Source organism: Psammomys obesus, unplaced genomic scaffold (assembly GCF_907164565.1).
Source record: "Psammomys obesus unplaced genomic scaffold, mPsaObe1.curated_primary_1811, whole genome shotgun sequence".
NCBI classification, from domain to species: Eukaryota; Metazoa; Chordata; class Mammalia; order Rodentia; family Muridae; genus Psammomys; species Psammomys obesus.
Genome location: NW_026592890.1, coordinates 16,385,741 through 16,401,940, shown reverse-complemented (window position 1 = coordinate 16,401,940; position 16,200 = coordinate 16,385,741). Strand labels below are relative to the sequence as shown.

Here is a 16,200-nt window from a genome sequence, read left to right as displayed (position 1 = left end):
TCTATCTATCTATCTATCTATCTATCTATCTATCTATCTATCTATCTATCTATCTGGTTTTGGTTTTTTGAGATGGGGTTTCTCTGTATCCCTGCCTGTCTTCGAACTCATTGTGTAGACCAGGCTGTCCTTGAACTTAGATCTGCCTGACTCTGCCTCCTTACTGCTAGAATTAAAGGCATGTGCCACCACCTCCCAATTTATTTAATAAATTGGTACTTTCAAAAATGGAGATCTCTTATGGATTATTACCTTGTATTAAAAAGAAATGGTCTCTTATATACTTGAAGTTTTAAAAAGAACCTACAAGTTATCAGACACTGGGTTTGCTGTTTACATGACCAGTGTCTGTTGTTAGCTTTTGTTTACTTAAAACCTAATTTTGGAGCATCTTAAGAAGTGATTTTCAGAAATAATAGAATACATACTCTCCACACATTTAACAAATATTTTTATCTTATATGTATTATTTTTTTTATTTTAAAATATGGCAGTTTTATGCCACTTTTTCTGTCCCATAGTCTGCTACCTTGAAGCTGTTATTTCTGTGACAGTATATAGACCAAAGTATAAAACAACAACGATGGAAAGACATGGAACTGATGAACTTGAGAAGGCTTGGACTAGAATGACATATGTTCTACTCATAGAAAAGAGTGCTTATTTAGATTCAGGGCATATGGCATTAGATAGTACAAACAAATTTTCAAAGTCTTTTCCTTTCTTCTGTTCTTTCTTTTTTTCTTTCTTCTTCCTTCCTTTCATGCTTGCTTCTTTTCTTTTCGTTTTTCTCTTTCTTTTCTTTTCTTTTCTTTTCTTTTCTTTTCTTTTCTTTCTTTCTTTCTTTCTTTTTTTTTTTTTTTTTTTTTGAGACAGGATCTAAATCATCCTGGCTGTCCTAGAGCTCACAGTGTAGACCAGACTACCCTGAAACTCACAGGAGATTCTATCCCAAGAGCTGGGATTAAAGGCCGTGCCACCATGTCCTGTCCATATTTTGAAGTTCAATTATTATGTAATCTGTGCTTGATGGACGGACAGTGTAAGCCATGAAAGCTATCATTGTCTGGTATATACAGATGTCATCTTTATTTTAAAAAAATCACCAAATATGATATTCTAGTATATTAACTGTAAAACTGTTAAAAACTGTTAACCAATACTTTTTAGAGGAATAAATGATATTACTGTTTAAAAGTTTTAAAGATGATTTTTAAATTTTTTAAATTCTTTAGATAACAAGATACACATTAAAAATATGTCCTGCCTTTTGAAGTGATTTTTTTTTCGCCAGTATTTGTGAAGTGTTGGTAGTGAATGAATGACAAATCTGGTTTTGCTTCCACTTGGGTTAATTTTAATTTGTTGCTAAGAAAAATGAGTTTAAATTTTAAGGAGTTAAAAAAGAGTTAAAATTTAAGTGAGGATAACAAGTGGGTGCTTGGCCCTTTCAAACATTTTTCAGTTTAGAAAACTAATTGTATTAAGTGTGGTAGAAACTGACAGTTCAGTTCAGAACAAGACACCAAAATAACAGGGTGTGGTTCTTTACTGACTTATCACAGAAGCACCTTGTTGTAATTAGATTATTCTAAGTTACAAATCCTGAGACAATCAGCTAGGCCAGTATGCTAAATTAATGGTCATGCATGTCATCCTTTCAGGCATATTAAGTAAAGCATGTACTTAATGTGGTATAGTAGTGCATTTATTTATTTAATTTCATGTATTTGTGTCTGTGTGCATTTATATGCGCTGTATGCATGTAGGCTCCTGAGGAGGTTAGAAGAGGGCATTCCATCCCCAGAAACTGGAGATTCTGGTAGATGTGAGCTACTTTTGAGTGCTAGTAGCTGAACCTGAGTGCTCTTAACCACTGAGTCATTTTATAGCCCTTCATTTATCTGTATTTGAGAGACAGAAACAGATTTCATCAACTGCCACCAAGTATGTGCTACTTTTTTTACATGTTAATATTAGGGTGATTTAAAAATATCCACTATTACCATCAAACAATAGTAAGTAATGATTAAGGGCATCATTTCAGCTAATCTTCGCAGGGTTTTCTAAGGTACAGGCAAACATTCCTTGATTTTTCTTTCTAAGATTCATGGTTAGACTGAAATGAAAATTTTGCCTTTTGAACATACATTTTCCAGGCTCTTTTTCAATGGACTAGTATGGGCTGAATTAAAATACATATGGCCTAGTATGTAGTGGGCCTGCTCTAGTGTTTATAAAGATGTAATGTATATGCTTGTTCTTTCTGAGTTTTTCTATTTTTTGATGCTGAAATAGTATTCTAGCATCTTGTTTTCTCAAAGACATTTAAAAGAAAATGTTTGCTTATATTTCATTAAGAGTAAAAGTAGTTGAGACACATGGGATCTCCTAGAATATGAGGACTGTTTGTCTTCTGGTTGTGACGTCTTGTAGGCTTTTCCACCTTAGTCTTTGAGTTTGTAACCTGTAATTAATATAAATGAGTGATTATGAGGTCAGAGCCACATAAAAATTTTGTTTATAAAAATCATAAGTATATATTTTGTATTGTGTGAGGTGTTGTGGGTGGTGTTCCTGTGCTTTCTGAGTTTTTCCATGCATCAAATGTGTATCCTTACTTGCTTGGGAACTGTTTTAAGAATAGTTGCTTCTTGCTTAAGAGAGTCATAGGATCTGTTGTCAGTTTGATAGGTAGGAACTATGAATAACTAAAATTACCCTTGAAATGTTGGTACAACATAGTGTCAGCTCATCCTTCACAGCTGTTTTTGCTCTAGACTTGAAATCATTGTTTCTTCAGGTGAAAAAGTTGGTTTGTGTTTAATGGCTATGTTGTGTGTTTGTTTAATTTTTGAAGACATAGATGTTAAAACATTGAAGCCATGCGACACAGCAAGATGTTCCTAATTGTAGATGAATGTGATTAAAGGAATACTTAAGGAATCAATAGACTCCTTTTTCAAATTTTCTATCAGTACAGTTTGAAACAGTATGACATTATTGTCAGGTCTTATTACATTAAAAAAAGTATGTGTATATGTGAGTGCCTGAAGGTATTTTATGTACACCACTTGCATGTCTGGTGCCCACAGAAGCCATAATGTGCATCAGATACCTTGATTGTGATTTCTGGGGACCAAACTTGGGTCCTCCGCAAGAGCAGCAGGTGTTGTTCTCAACCACTGAGCCATCTTTACATTTCTTAGACGGTTGAGCATATTGTCTTGTTTGGTAGGCTTTTGTAGATTTGTAAATTAGTATAAAGATCAATGAATTTCCAGTCCTTTAAAAGAAAGGGTAGTTGGTTTCAGGGTATTACTGTTAGATAAGTCAAAACTATGAAAGTTGTGGTCCCAAGTACACTATTTGTCTATAAGACCACACTGAGGCATGTGAGGCCAGGGAGCTGTGTGACCAGGGGAGCTGACCTGGAGCAAGAGTGAGGTTGCAGCTTGTCTGGCAGGAATAGGACTTTTCTCTGCCTGCTCTGGGCCTATATGTCCTGGCTCATGTAGCCTTCAGGCCCCTCAGCTCTGCTACTCTTGAGGTGGTCACATAGCTAGGTTATAGGTTAAACTTTCTCTTTCATTAAAAGGTTATGTCCACCAAGCACCTGGAATTCCTCTTCATGAAAATAAGGCATTGTTCCAGCAACTTGGCCCTAGCCAATGGTATATACTCACCCCCAAATGTTTAAATAGCCTTTGTTCCTGCCAATTAAAGGAGTTCCTTCTCACACTCTCCTGATGAGATTCTGCATTGTACCCATCTGTACCAGGTAAACTTCCCTTCCTCTAGTCCAGCTGGGTGTGTAAAGAGCCAGGATACCATGAGGGGGAAGCAGACACAGGGTGGCAAGGCAGCATATGTCACACATTCTATATTCCCTGTTTTGATGCTTACATTTTGAATCATTAAGTTATGAGGTAAAGAGTAAGGTCTGAGTTTAACGTCAGGACCTTCTTTAATGAGTTCTGGCATTTGTAATCCCAAAGAGAATGGATCTCTTGGTTTTGGTTTAAGAGTCAATGCCTGAAGGCATTTGATTCCCCACTAATAGAACCAAGGGAAAAAACGTCCAAGAATACTTTCAGTACAATTTAATCTTCTTAGGGAACCCAGTTGAGAAGGCTAGTAGGAGACAAATTGAACCTAAATAGAAGCCATTGATTTTTTACTAAATGGATTTTGTTGTTGTTGTCAGTTTTGACATGAGCATACATTAAATGCTGATTTAAGGGTACAAGGGTACTGTGTCTTAAGATTGCCATTTTTAAAGTAGAGGCTTGCTTCATCATTTGTGAATAGGGTCGAACTATATCTCAGGTCCCTGTCATATGATTAGTCAGATATCTGGGAATAAGAAAGATTGTTGGCCTCAGTGATGTATGAATCCTCAGAGCTGGAGAGATAGTTCAGTGGTTGAGAGTACTGACTACCCTCCAGAGGGGCCTGGGTTTGATTCCCAGCATCTGTTATATAGTGACTTACAACCACTGTAACTTCAGTCTCACAGGGATCCAGTGCCTTTTTCCAGCCTCCATAGGCATATGCTTCACAGACATGAAAACACCCATGGGAATACAAATAATAATAAATTAAATTTAAATCCTCTATGTGACTTCTAACACAGTACAGTTTGAGAATCTCTCTGATGTTCACTAACTCTTGATTTTATTTTGTTTTTCTTTCAGATGTTTCAAGAAGTATGTTACATAGTCTTAGAGACATTCAAATGTTACTTTATTTTTGTAACATAGAGACATTCAAATGTTACTTTATTTTGAGACAGGAGACTGGATGTGAGGTTCAATAGAACCTCAACACCAAAGACTGAATTCAGCATATGAAAGAAATGCTGTGACATACTCAGAAATGCTTTCTTTCATATATGCTTGTATATAACTGATAGCATATACAGGACAAAGCCTGAGAAATTTGGCAAACAAATCCTGATCCTTTCTATAAGCATTAGTCATTTTGTTAAAAGATTTTCTTTCTACGTGTGTGTATGTGTGTGTGAGTTTGCCATATATGTCGAGGTCAGAGGGCAGTTAGGGTCAGCTGGTTCTCTTCAGTGTGGGGTGGATCCCAGGGATCCAGCTCAGGTCGTCTTCCTTAGCAGTACCCCTGCCTATTAGTTGTCTTGTAGAACTGCCATTTAATTTCTGTTATTCTTCACGGGTCTGGCCTGCTTCCTCTTTTGCAAATTTATTCATTCTTAACAGTTTTTGCTTCTATTACTATCCATGTCTCCCTATCCAAGCTTTTGTTGTATAGAACAGGAGCATGGAAATCCTGCAGGTGCTCATGGATTTATTTTCCACCCATGTTAACTATGTAGCAGGTGCTCACCCATCTATATTCCCATTGGCTAGCTGAAACTTGAAGTCCTCTGGCTGGGGAGTATATTTACAAAATGAGTCCTTTTACTTTTCCTATTGAAATTCTGAGTTGTGAGGTACAGTTCTTTCTTTAGCTATTTCCAGCAGTTTCTCACTTGTCTTTATGTAATCTTGTATGTTTTTTAATATCTTGCATATTGTTTCTGACTTATAATTTAATTACATTTTGTTAAGAGAGTGACTTCTCAGAGGTCAGGAAAGTAGTGGTCACATTGAGCTCAAGAGTAGATTTAAAACTTCTAAAGTGTTAAAATATTCATAAAGGATGGGATGTGACCTGCTACACTCATAGTATTTGTTACTATTTTTGCAAGAAAAGTTCATTAATTTCTGATTTATGTAATACTAGTTAAAATTTATTGAGACTTGCTTTATGCTGTTTTATACATATATCTTTTTTTTTAATTTTATTTATTTATTTTTTTTAGTTACATTTTGTTAACTCTGTGTCCTAGCTGTATCCCGCTCCCTCATTCCCTCCCCAACCCCATACTCCCTCCCTGGTCTCCTCCCTGCCCCTTTCCAAGTCCACTGATAGGGGAGGACCTCCTCCCCTTTCATTTGACCCTGTTTTATCAGGTATCTTCAGGGCTGGCTGCAAAGTCCTCCTCTGTGGCCTAACAAGACTGCTCCTCCCCTGGGGGGGGGGGGTCAAAGAGCCTGCCCTTGAGATCCTGTTAGAAATAGTCCTTGTTCCCCTTACTTTGGAAAACTACTTGGTTACTGAGCTACCATGGGCCACATCTGAGCAGAAGTTCTAGGTTATATCCATAGATGGTCCTTGGTTGAGTGTCAGTCTCAGAAAAGACCCTGTGCCCGGGTATATTTGGTCCTTGTAGAGCTCCTATCCTTTCCATATCATACTAACTCCCCTTCTTTCATATGATTCCCTGCACTCTGACAAGGTTTGGTTATGAGTCTTAGTGTCTGCTTTGAAAGACTGCTAGTTAGAGTCTTTCAGATGCCTTTTGCGGTAGACTCCTGTCATACATTCAATGCACATCCCATTTGTCTTTCTAAATGAGGATTGATCATCTTCGCCTGTGCCCACTTTCTTGATTATCTTCTTTAGGTGTGTAGATTTCATTATGTTTATCATATCTTGTAGGTCTATATAAGCGAGTATATACCATGTTTGTCTTTCTCCTTCTGGGATACTTCACTCAGAATGATCTTTTCTAGATCCCACCACTTGCCTGCAAAAACAGAGAATTCTCGAAAGAGGAACATCAAATGGCAGAGAAACACTTAAAGAAATGCTCAACCTCATTAGCCATTAGGGAAATGCAAATCAAAACGACCCTGAGATTTTACCTTACACCCAGCAGAATAGCCAAGATGAAAAACTCAAGTGATAGCACATGCTGGAGAGGTTGTGGAGAAAAGGGAACCCTCCTCCATTGCTGGTGGGAATGTAAACTGGTACAACCACTTTGGAAGTCAATCTGGTGCTTTCTCAGACAACTAGGAGTAGTGCTACCTCAAGACCCAGCTATACCATTCCTAGGTATATACCCAAAATTTGCTCAAGTACACAACAAGGACATTTGTTCAGCCATGTTTGTAGCAGCTTTATTTGTAATAGCCAGAACTTGGAAACAACCCAGATGTCCATCAACGGAGGAATGGATACAGAAATTGTGGTATTTTTACACAATGGAATATTACTCAGCAATCAAAAAGGAGGAAATCATGAAATTTATACATATATCTTAAAACAGTTTCATGACCAGCAAGATGGATGACTCACCAAGGAAAACCTGATGACCTGAGTTTAGTCCCCGGGATCCATAAAGTGTTAGGAGGGAACTGCCTCTCATAAGTTGCCCTCAGATCTCCATGGGCCTGGACAGACACACACACACACACACACACACACACACACCCCGTACACATACACATGCACACACACAAATTAATTAAACAAACTTTCAAATGTACATGATGATGTATATTTTTAATCATAAAGTATAGATTTCTGTGTGTCTTTATTGAATTTGCACAGCAGTGTTACAGTGTGGCTTGTGACTGTGGTAGAGGTCTTTGTACTGCAGCTTGTCCCTTCCTTCTGGAGGTCTGTTTTAGTTTTCTTTTTAAACCATGCATATGAGTTAAGAACTTTTGTATCTTAGCTGTCTTTTATTATCATTTAGAATGTTTTGTTTGTTTCTTTAAATTCCTTATACCTTTTGCTTTAAAGTCTGTTTGGTCTAATGTGATATATTTGATTTTATTATATACTTAAGCTAACATTGGTAGCAAGTGCTTTGAAAGCCTTTTATTTTTCTAGTGAAGGTCAGTGTGTTGAGTTTGATTACCTGTGTCATTTTTAAACAGATAAATATCATTGTGTTCTGTTTCAGTTTCAGTTTCCTATTTCAATGGATCACTGATTGAGTAACAGATGGCTTTACCTCGGCTCACGGGAGCCCTGCGCTCCTTCTCAAATGTCACCAAGCAATATAATTATAATGAAGAAGTAGCTGACTTAAAGGTAAATGTTTTTAGGTGAAAACTATTAAAAACAGAGTATGGGTGAATATTTGACATTTCTTGTTTTTAATTGTATTTTGTCGTGAGAAGAGGATTGAGTATATTGATGATGTGTTTACATCACTTTACTTATGTTAAGTACCTGTGACTGATCAATTCAGGCCTTCATGCTTTCTGTTGTTTAGGCCTCTTATCACAGTTAATTTTGTGATTTAGTTTATGTTTATTTTGACTCAGCTGTACGTGTTTTTAGGTCTTTTGTTACATTCTTTACAAATGAACAGAAACTGTCTATATTTTAACATAGGACATATAAATACTAATTTCAAGCTTGATAGTTGGTCTCATAGTTGACCATAGTTGGTAAGACTACATTGAAGGCTTTTAAAGAAGGTAATTTTAAGGCCTTTTAATAATTGAAAGTTTAGACATAAATACTGGTAATAAAAACTTATAGAACTGCAAATTCTTTTAACTGTAGTATAACTGAGTGATAATGCCTGATGAGATGTGGACTAACCTCCTTACCTGACTCAGCTTTATAACACATAATGTCAAGTTTACCTTCACTTTAAATATAGTTTCTACCTGGACAATATGGTTAATTCTTTGGAGCTTTATGGAAAGAATTCCAGTCACTTATTTTTTTTTTCCTTATCTGTGTTGGGGGTTGGTCTGGTGCTATCTATTCTAATGTTAACCGCTTTTCCCCCTGAGGTCTGCTTGCTGTTTTCACTAGTGGACAGACACTCCTGTACCCCTATGACTTGTAAATTTTGCCTCTCTGTTTGACCAATAAAATGCCAACACACCTGGGCAAGGTGGGATGGAAAGGTGTGGCCAAGGTTTGTGCACTTTTGGGGAAAAGGGAGGCTCACGGGAAAAAGAGGAGAAGGTGGAGGAAAAAAGAGAACAGAGTTGCCATGGGATAAAAAGAAAACTGTGGAATTAATTAAGAGTGCTTACTGGGGGGCAAGATGGCAGCGCCGGGAGGACTCTCATTCTGAGGAGCAGCACAGCAGGATTAGCACAGTGACCAGCAATCAGAACTCGCGGCCATAAAACACAAGTGGTTGTGTTTCTCAGGTGAGAGGATACCCCACGGTGGGGGATTCGATCAGCTTTAACTCACCCGGCAAAACCGCGGAAGAGATCCCCGTTCCGCCAGGCGCTTGGTCACCAGCCCAGAGCTACCCGCCAGTGCGATCTGGTCGCGGTCCCAGACTGAACTGTGGGCCCACAACACCATAGACTGGATTTCCCAGTCGAGAGATAACCCCACGGAGCAGGAAACAATTGGGACCGACCCCAGGTTACCCAGACATCCCCTGGAAAAGACTCGGGTTCCGCGGGTGCCCCAAGAGCCAGCCCAGACCCAGAGCCGGGAGGGACAAAGGCGCCTGCCTGCCCAGAGCCCTGCCTGCGCGCGTGATTCGCCGCCTCAGATAGAACTGTGGGCAACAGGGCACCAGACTGCGTGTCTCTGGCAGGAGGAAACCACCAGTGGAGGGGGTCAGCAGCTCTAACGCTTAGGACACCCAGCACCAAAACACTTCCTGGACTCACGCAGACTCTAGTGCAGGCAGAAGCGCTGTGCTCTGCCACCATTGTTGCGTTCCCCTGGGGCACTGGGACACACAGCTGCATCCTCGGACCTGCAGGAGCCAAAAAGCCATTACAGCAGCCCTCAGATACTGTGCCAGGGATCGGCCAGTTGTCCCTGGCTGGACTGCCAAAACTGTGGGAATCCCTGATCCTTCAGGGGGGCTGCACCCACAGCGTCTGGACCAGCGTGGTGCCTACAGCCTCCATCCCAGACAGAGACACACAGCTTCTGGTCCAGAGTGAGGCACCCAGCCTCCAGACCAGAACAGCGCCCCCAGGCGCCAACTCAACCTAGGTGCACATTCTCCAGGTCCAGAGCAGAGCAATCAGCCTTTGGCCCAGAGACTTGCTGAGTGCACCTCCCACTTTCTCAGACAGAACTGTGCGCCCCAGGATAACAGACTGAGTTTCCCTGTTGGGAGAAAACCCCATAGCTAGGGAATCAGCAGTTTCTTCAAGAGGACTGTACATGGAAATTTAGTGAGCAGCAGCACACTAAATTTATAACAAGAAACCCAGCAGTGGGGCAGTTGTCTTGAGAAATTTTATGGGTAAGAGGAGATCCCCCCCTGCCTAACATAGACCACAGCTACTACTCAGGGCTATAAACCTGAGGTGAGCAGTGGCATCTCCAGAGAAACACTGGCCATACAGTGACCATAACCAAAAAGCAGAGAAGGACTCCTTCAGGAAAAATCATCTTCCGGCCAAGGGGATACTCCCTACCTCAGGACTCCAGGAAGCACAGAAACTAACGGCCAAAACCTAAATCAGCCCTATGGGTAGAGGTCAGCGTAAAGGCTCAACCAACAAAAGACAGAGCAATATGGCATCTCCAGAACCCAGCCATCCAGGGGCGAACAGCCCTGAACAATGCAGCATAATAGAAAATCAAGAAGATGACCTTACATCTATGTTGATGAAGAGGATAATAGAGGAAACAGATAAAATACGTAAAGAATTAGAGGAAGATAAAACCAAACAGATCATGGCTATCCGTAAAGAAATGGAGGAAGATAAAGACAAGCAAATTAGGGCCATCCGTGAAGAAATACGGGAAGATGCAGCCAAACAGCTTGTGGCCTTCAGAGAAGAAATAATTAAATCACTGAAAGAAATCAAAGAGACAGAGTTGAAGGAACTAAAAGAAAAAGAGGAAAATACAAGCAGACAGGTGAAGGAAGTAAACAAAACAACTCAAGACCTGAAGATAGAACTAGAAAAATTAAAGAAAACACAAATGGAGGAAATAATGGAGAGGAAGAATTTAGGGAAGAAAACAGGAACTACAGAGGTAAGCATAACCAACAGAATACAAGAAATGGAAGAAAGAATCTCAGGTGTAGAAGATACAATGGAAGAAATCGATGTATCTGTCAAAGAAAATGTTAAATCCAAAAAATTCCTGACACAGACCGTCCAAGAAATCCAAGACAATATGAAAAGACAAAACCTAAGAATAATAGGAATAGAGGAAAAAGAAGACTCCCTTCTCCAAGGCCCAGAAAATATTTTCAACAAAATCATTGAAGAAAATTTTCCCAAGTTAAAGGAGAAGCCAATAAGGATACATGAGGCCTACAGAAGACCCAACAAATTTGACCAGAAAAGAAAATCCTCCCGCCACATAATAATCAAAACAGGAAGTATACAGAACAAAGAAAAAATACTAAAAGCTGCAAGGGAAAAAGGCCAAGTAACATATAATGGCAAACCCATTAGAATCACACCTGACTTTTCAACAGAAACTATGAAAGCCAGAAGGGCCTGGACAGATATCATGCAGACCCTAAGAGAACACAGATGTCAACCCAGGCTACTATACCCTGCAAAACTCTCAGTCCTCATAGACGGAGAAAACAAGATATTCAATGACAAAAACAAATTTCAACAATACCTACACACAAATCCAGCATTACAGAAGACACTGGAAGGGAAAATACAACCCAAGAAAATTAGCTTCTGTCAAGAAAACACAGGAAATAATTAACCTTACTACAGCAAAACAAAAAGCAACCAAGCACACAAACTTATGAACACAGCCAACATCAAAATCAAAGGATCTAACAGCCACTGGTCATTAATCTCTCTCAACATCAATGGACTCAACTCTCCAGTAAAAAGACACAGATTAACAGAATGGATACGTAAACAAAACCCAGCAATCTGTTGCATACAAGAAACACACCTAAGACACAAAGATAGACATTACCTGAGGGTAAAAGGTTGGAAGATGACTTTCCAAGCAAATGGACCCAAGAAACAAGCAGGAGTAGCCATTCTAATATCTGATAAAATAGACTTTCAACCAAAATTAATAAAAAGAGATGAGGAAGGACACTTCATACTCATCAAGGGAAAATTCCACCAGGAAGACATCACAATCCTGAACATCTATGCCCCAAATACAAGAGCACCCACATTTGTAAAAGAAACATTGATAAAATTTAAACCACATATAGATCCCCACACATTAATAGTGGGAGACTTCAACACCCCACTCTCAACAAAGGACAGGTCAACAAAACAGAAATTAAACAAAGAAACAATATCTCTGACAGAGGTCATGAATCAAATGGACCTCACAGACATCTACAGAACTTTACACCCAAACACAAAAGAATTTACCTTCTTCTCAGCACCTCATGGAACCTTCTCCAAAATAGACCATATAGTTGGTCACAAAGCAAGCCTCAACAGATACAAGAAGACTGAAATAATCCCTTGTATCCTGTCTGATCACCATGGAATAAAGCTGGACTTCAACAACAACAGAAATAGCAAAAAGCCTACACACTCATGGAAACTGAACAACTTGTTACTAAATGACAGCTGGATCAGGGAAGAAATAAAGAAAGAAATTAAAGCCTTTCTAGAACTCAATGAAAATGAAGACACAACATACCCTAACTTGTGGGACACAATGAAAGCAGTGCTAAGAGGAAAGTTCATAGCACTAAGTGCCTTCAAGAAGAAATTCGAGACAGCTCATTCAAGCAACTTAATGGCCCACTTAAAAACCCTAGAAAAAGAAGAAGCAGACACACCAAAAAGGAGTAGACGGCTGGAAATAATCAAACTCAGGGCTGAAATCAATCAATTAGAAACAAATAAAACAATTCAAAGAATCAATGAAACCAAGAGCTGGTTCTTTGAGAAAATCAACAAGATAGACAAACCCTTAGCCAAGCTAACTAAAAGGCAGAGAGACACCACCCAAATCAACAAAATCAGAAATGAAAGGGGGGACATAACTACAGACACTGAGGAAATCCAAACAATCATTAGGACTTACTTCCAAAGTCTATATGCCACAAAGTTTGAAAATCTAAATGAAATGGACAATTTTCTTGATAGATTTGACTCACCAAAGCTGAATCAGGACCAGGTAAATCAACTAAATAGTCCTATATCCCCCAAAGAAATAGAAGCAGTCATCACAAGTCTCCCATCCAAAAAAAAGCCCAGGACCAGATGGCTTCAGCGCAGAATTCTACCAGACCTTCAAAGAAGAGCTAACTCCAATTCTCTTCAAACTATTCCACAAAATAGAAACAGAAGGAACATTACCAAATTCATTCTATGAAGCCACAATCACCTTGGTACCTAAACCTCACAAAGACTCAACAAAGAAAGAGAATTTCAGGCCAATCTCCCTTATGAACATTGATGCAAAAATACTTAACAAAATACTTGCAAACCGGATCCAAGAACACATCAAAGATATTATCCACTATGACCAAGTAGGCTTCATCCCAGGTATGCAGGGGTGGTTCAATATACGGAAATCCATCAATGTGATCCACCATATTAACAAACTGAAAGAAAAAAACCACATGATAATCTCCCTAGATGCTGAAAAAGCATTTGACAAAATCCAACATCCATTCATGTTTAAAGTACTGGAGAGATCAGGGATACAAGGCACATATCTAAACATAGTAAAGGCGATATACAGCAAGCCTATAGCCAACATCAAACTGAACGGAGAGAAACTTAAAGCAATCCCTCTGAAATCAGGGACAAGACAAGGCTGCCCACTGTCTCCATATCTCTTCAACATAGTGCTGGAAGTCCTTGCTAGAGCAATAAGACAGTCGAAGGAGATCAAGGGGATACAGATGGGAAAAGAAGAAGTCAAATTATCATTATTTGCAGATGATATGATAGTATATATGAGTGACCCCAAAAACTCTACCAGGGAACTCCTACAGCTGATAAACACCTTCAGCAAAGTGGCCGGATATAAAATTAACTCTAAAAAATCAGTAGCACTCCTGTATACAAAAGACAAAAGGGCTGAGAAAGAAATTAGAGAAACAACACCATTCACAATAGCCACAAATGACATAAAGTACCTTGGTGTAAATCTAACCAAGGAAGTCAAAGACTTGTATGAAAAAAATTTCAAGTCTCTGAAGAAAGAATTAGAGGAAGATATGAGAAGATGGAAAGATCTCCCATGCTCATGGCTTGGCAGGATTAACATAGTAAAAATGGCCATCTTACCAAAAGCAATCTACAGATTTAATGCAATTCCCATCAAATTGCCAACACAATTCTTTACAGACCTGGAAAGAAAAATTCTCAACTTCGTATGGAATAACAAGAAACCGAGAATTGCTAAAACAATCCTCTACAATAAAAGATCTTCTGGAGGTATCTCCATCCCTGATCTCAAGCTGTACTATAGAGCAACAGTTATAAAAACTGCATGGTACTGGCATAGAAACAGAATGGTGGATCAATGGAATCGAACAGAAGACCCAGAAATAAACCCACACACTTACGGACACCTGATTTTTGACAAAGATGCCAAAACCATACAATGGAAAAAAGATAGCATCTTCAACAAATGGTGCTGGTCCAACTGGATGTCTACATGTAGAAAAATGAAAATAGATCCATACTTATCACCCTGCACAAAACTGAAGTCCAAGTGGATCAAAGACCTCAACATAAAACCAGACACATTAAATCGGCTAGAAAAAAAAGTGGGGAATACCCTAGAACTCATTGGTACAGGAGAAAACTTCCTGAACAGAACACCAACAGCACAGGCTCTAAGAGCAACAATCAATAAATGGGACCTCATGAAATTGAAAAGCTTCTGTAAAGCAAAGGACACCGTCATCAAAACAAAGCGACTGCCTACAGATTGGGAAAGAATCATCACCAACCCTTTATCTGACAGAGGACTCATATCCAATATATATAAAGAACTAAACAAGCTGAAAAGCAACAAACCAAGTAATCCACTTAAAAAATGGGGAACAGAGCTAAAGAGAGAATTCTCTGCAGAGGAATATCGAATGGCAGAGAAGCACTTAAAGAAATGCTCAACCTCATTAGCCATTAGGGAAATGCAAATCAAAACAACCCTGAGATTTCACCTTACACCCATCAGAATGGCCAAGATGAAAAACTCAAGGGACAACACATGCTGGAGAGGTTGTGGAGAAAGGGGAACCCTTCTCCACTGCTGGTGGGAATGTAAACTGGTACAACCACTCTGGAAATCAATCTGGCGCTTTCTCAGACAACTAGGAATAGCGCTTCCTCAAGATCCAGCCATACCACTCCTAGGCATATACCCAAAAGAGGCGCAAGTACACAACAAGGACATTTGTTCAACCATGTTTGTAGCAGCTTTATTTGTAATAGCCAGAAGCTGGAAACAACCCAGATGCCCCTCAACTGAAGAATGGATGCAGAAACTGTGGTACATCTATACAATGGAGTATTACTCAGCAATGAAAAATAAGGAAATCATGAAATTTGCAGGTAAATGGTGGGACCTGGAAAGGATCATCCTGAGTGAGTTGACCCAGAAGCAAAAAGACACTCACGGTATATACTCACTCATATAAACATACAATATACAATAAACCCACTAAAAGCTGTACATCTAAACAAACTAAGCAAAAGAGAGGACCCTAACTAAAATGTTCAATCCCCATCCTGAAAGGCAAAGAGGATGGACATCAGAAGAAAACGTAAATAGGAAACAACCTCGGAACCCGCTACAGAGGGCCTCTGAAAGCCAGAAGAAAACAGGAAACAACCTTGAAACCTGCCACAGAGGGCCTCTGAAAGCTTATGCAGTATAGACTGTCAAAGCAGATGCTGAGCCTGATGGCCAACTGATGGGCAGAGTGAATGGAATTTTATATAAGAAGTGGGAAATAGTAAGAGCTGGAGGGAACGGGAACTCCACAAGCAGAGCAACAGAACAAGATAATTTGAACACAGGGAACTTCCCAGAGACTCATACTCCAACCAAGGACTATTTGTGGAGATGACCTGGAACCCCTGCACAGGTGTAGCCCATGGCAGTTCAGTGTCCAAGTGGGTTCCATAGTAATGGGAAGAGGGACTGCCTCTGACATAATCTGATTGGCCTGCTCGTTGATCACTTCCCCCTGAGGGGGGAGCAGCCTTACCAGGCCACAGTAGAGGACAATGCAGCCACTTTTGATGAGAACTGATAGACTAAGATCAGAAAGAAGGAGAGGAGGACCTTCCCTATCAGTGGACTTGGGGAGTGGCATGCATGCAGAAAGGGGAGGGAGGGTGGGATCGGCAGGGGAGGAGGGAGGGGCTCATGGAGGGATACAAAATGAATAAAGTGTAATTAATAAAAAAAATAAAAGATTAAAAAAAAAAAAAAAAAAAAAAAAAAAAAAAAAAAAAA

The 16,200-nt window shown here is 39.5% G+C and overlaps 1 protein-coding gene across 1 annotated transcript in view; it reads left to right on the top strand.

The window, feature by feature from the left end:
• The window catches only part of Ascc3 (activating signal cointegrator 1 complex subunit 3), a 312,705-nt gene that overhangs the window by 9,364 nt on the left and 287,141 nt on the right, over window positions 1–16,200 (top strand). Inside the window, exon 2 of the mRNA XM_055616194.1 lies at window positions 7,772–7,902. Within this exon, the coding sequence (XP_055472169.1) occupies window positions 7,813–7,902 (90 nt within the window). The 5' untranslated portion in view covers window positions 7,772–7,812. The remainder of the gene's footprint in view (window positions 1–7,771; window positions 7,903–16,200) is intronic.